This window comes from Micromesistius poutassou, assembly GCF_964030765.1.
Source record: "Micromesistius poutassou genome assembly, contig: SCAFFOLD_6027, whole genome shotgun sequence".
NCBI lineage: Eukaryota > Metazoa > Chordata > Actinopteri > Gadiformes > Gadidae > Micromesistius > Micromesistius poutassou.
This window is the reverse complement of record NW_028179616.1, coordinates 1-2,500: the sequence shown is the minus strand read 5'-3', so window position 1 is coordinate 2,500 and position 2,500 is coordinate 1. Positions and strand designations below refer to the sequence as shown.

The 2,500-nt window shown below is 49.4% G+C and overlaps 1 protein-coding gene across 1 annotated transcript in view; it reads right to left on the bottom strand.

The window, feature by feature from the left end:
* Nucleotides 1-745, bottom strand: part of LOC311372660 (guanine nucleotide exchange factor DBS-like) — a gene marked incomplete at its 5' end in the record, with an annotated part of 10,970 nt that extends 10,225 nt beyond the window's left edge. The window contains 2 exons of the mRNA XM_084489629.1: nucleotides 119-235; nucleotides 586-745. Coding sequence (XP_084345755.1) covers nucleotides 119-235; nucleotides 586-745 — 277 coding nt within the window. The remainder of the gene's footprint in view (nucleotides 1-118; nucleotides 236-585) is intronic.
* Between the last annotated feature and the right edge of the window lie 1,755 nt (nucleotides 746-2,500).

Sequence of the window (2,500 nt, the reverse complement as noted above, 5' to 3'; positions counted from 1 at the left end):
TAAATACACATGTATGGTGACGTATCATCGGCACGCTCTCTGGTTCTGATGTCCTGAACGTAAAATGTACAACAAGGCGGTTTGCTTTAAATGACGTATGCAGAGCGGTCGGACCCACCGTGCGGTGCGAGATCCACTTCTCGTGGCAGTACTCCTGGGTTCCCCCCAGCTCCTGGGTCAGCTGACTGCGCTCTATGTAGGAGTGGAGCTCCGTCACAGAGCTCAGCATGATCACCTGCACGCCAGCACGGCACACGCAAACAGACAAACGCACACATTTCGTCCTGTCAGTCTTCAATCAGATTCTGTCCTTATCACTGCTGCGGTGACTACTGCTACAACAACTGCGTCTACTTTTCGTGTCTACTATTACTACTGCTACAGTTACAGTTACTAAGTCACTACAGTTGGGTATAGGGGGTTCGACTCCCAGTCTAGAGGATCTGGGTTTGATCCCCATCCCTGAGCAAGACCCCCTACCTAACCCCTACCTGCTCCTTAATGGCAGGTGTCTGAGTTCACCGTGGGTTGCTTCGGGTAAAAGCGTCTGCTAAACGACTAAACGGTACACGGCGCTCCACCTACCGGCACCTTCATCTTGAACTCATCCTTGTTGAACTTGAAGAGGATGTCGGAGAGTGTGCGCTGCAGCAGCGCGGTGGGCCTCAGAACCAGAACCAGCTGGAGGTTCCCTGGGAAGGAGCCCTGGGGAGGAGGAGAGATGGAGGTCAGGGGAGGAGGCTCACTGCCTCGCAAAACACCAGCGGAGGCAGAGAATCGCCTGGGAGCTCTCTCTCTCTCTCTCTCTCTCTCTCTCTCTCTCTCTCTTCCCTCCTCTCCCGTCATTCAGTGGGATGCACTCGTTGTTGTTCGTCTTTAAATGCACTGTTGCACCCCCTTTCCCCCCTTCCAATTCACGTCTGTATCTCCTTTGAGTTTCTGAAAATAAATGGGTGGCAAGGAAGCTTCACTGTGATTGACTTACTCTCTCTCTCTCTCCCTCTCTCTCTCTCTCCCTCCCTCCCTCCCTCTCTCTCTCGTCCCCCCATCACCCACCTGTGTGTCCTTGGGCTTGTGACATTCTCTTAATTCTCAGCTCTGAGATGCGGCTTCTGTCAAGCAAATGTAAAATGATGACTGCAGAGCTCCACCCTGCCCTCCCCAGGGCCCCTTTACCAGGAGGGGGGACCACGACATCAGTCTTTATCGTACACAGCTGCCACTAACACCACCTAGAGGGGCCCCAGCCTTGGGGTTTGTTGTAGTAGGATGGATGGTTGGAACACGCTCTCAATTGATCAATTGACATTTACGTTTAAATGAAGGGCATTTAGCACATTAAGCGGTTTTATCCAAAGCGACTTACAGTAAGTACATTTTGTCATGAGAAGTGAGACAATACATCGCCATCGGTACAGTAAAGATGTTCGTAGAACCAAGTGCAAGTACTAACAATCGCCAGGTTAACCCGTTCCCTGTATACAGCAGTGACAGCTAGCTACTGCAGATGATACACACCTTGAATAAATACAAGGGGCCTGACAATGCGCCTCCCAAAAAATTGTAACCTTCTGTCGAGGCGACGCAGCCACAAGGGGCTGTGATTGGTCCGCTCACTAGAACCCGACGCAGGACCGTAAACGTTCACGACCACGTCGAAAGCGTCTGCGTGGTCCTTGCGTTGCGTGAACGTGGGACCATAAAGAGCCCTTTAATGCCATCTCAAAATGCTATCGCTTTAACTGTAACTACGACCCAAGCCACTAGAGGCTGCTAACGGGAAACCTTCCATTTGTTTACTTCGATATTGAACAGAACACATGCAATGGATGGGTGCATATAAGAAGTATAAAATGTTGACGGCTAGGAATTGGCTAGGACGTAGGTCACAAGGGGTAAGCTACGCTGGAGCACTGCAGTTGTTGTTAATGCCGGCTTAATTAGCTAATGACCCGTGCTGTGGTTGAGGAATGCTGTCCTAGGCAGAAAAAGACATGAGTGCCTCATTAACAAGCAGGCCCCCACTCTGGATGTGGGGCTATTAAGGGAACTTAAGGGATCAATTCAACGTTTCCACTGCTGGAACGGATTAGAAAACTAAACTGTGCTGCACCACCGGTAGAGTAGAAAAATAATGACATTTTTAAGGTCTATTGAATGCGGTGAAGACATCTAGCCGGTTTACTGATTACTAGGAAATAAGTAATGAAATGAAAGACGAATGGAATTAGGAAATAACAAGTTATGAAATGAAAGATGAATGGAATTAGGACATAACAAGTAATGAAATAAAAGATGAATGCAATTAGGAAATGACAAGTGATGAAATAAAAGCGGAATGGAAATGAATGTTGTGGAATGTTTTTTTTTTTTTGATGGCGGTTAACCACCACGGAGGACGAGGACGGGAGAGGGCCCCAGGGCCCCGGGCCACTCAGCCGTGGATGTGCGGACCGCCTCTGGGCTGCAACGGTCACGCTTCACCCAGGCTTTGTTCTTT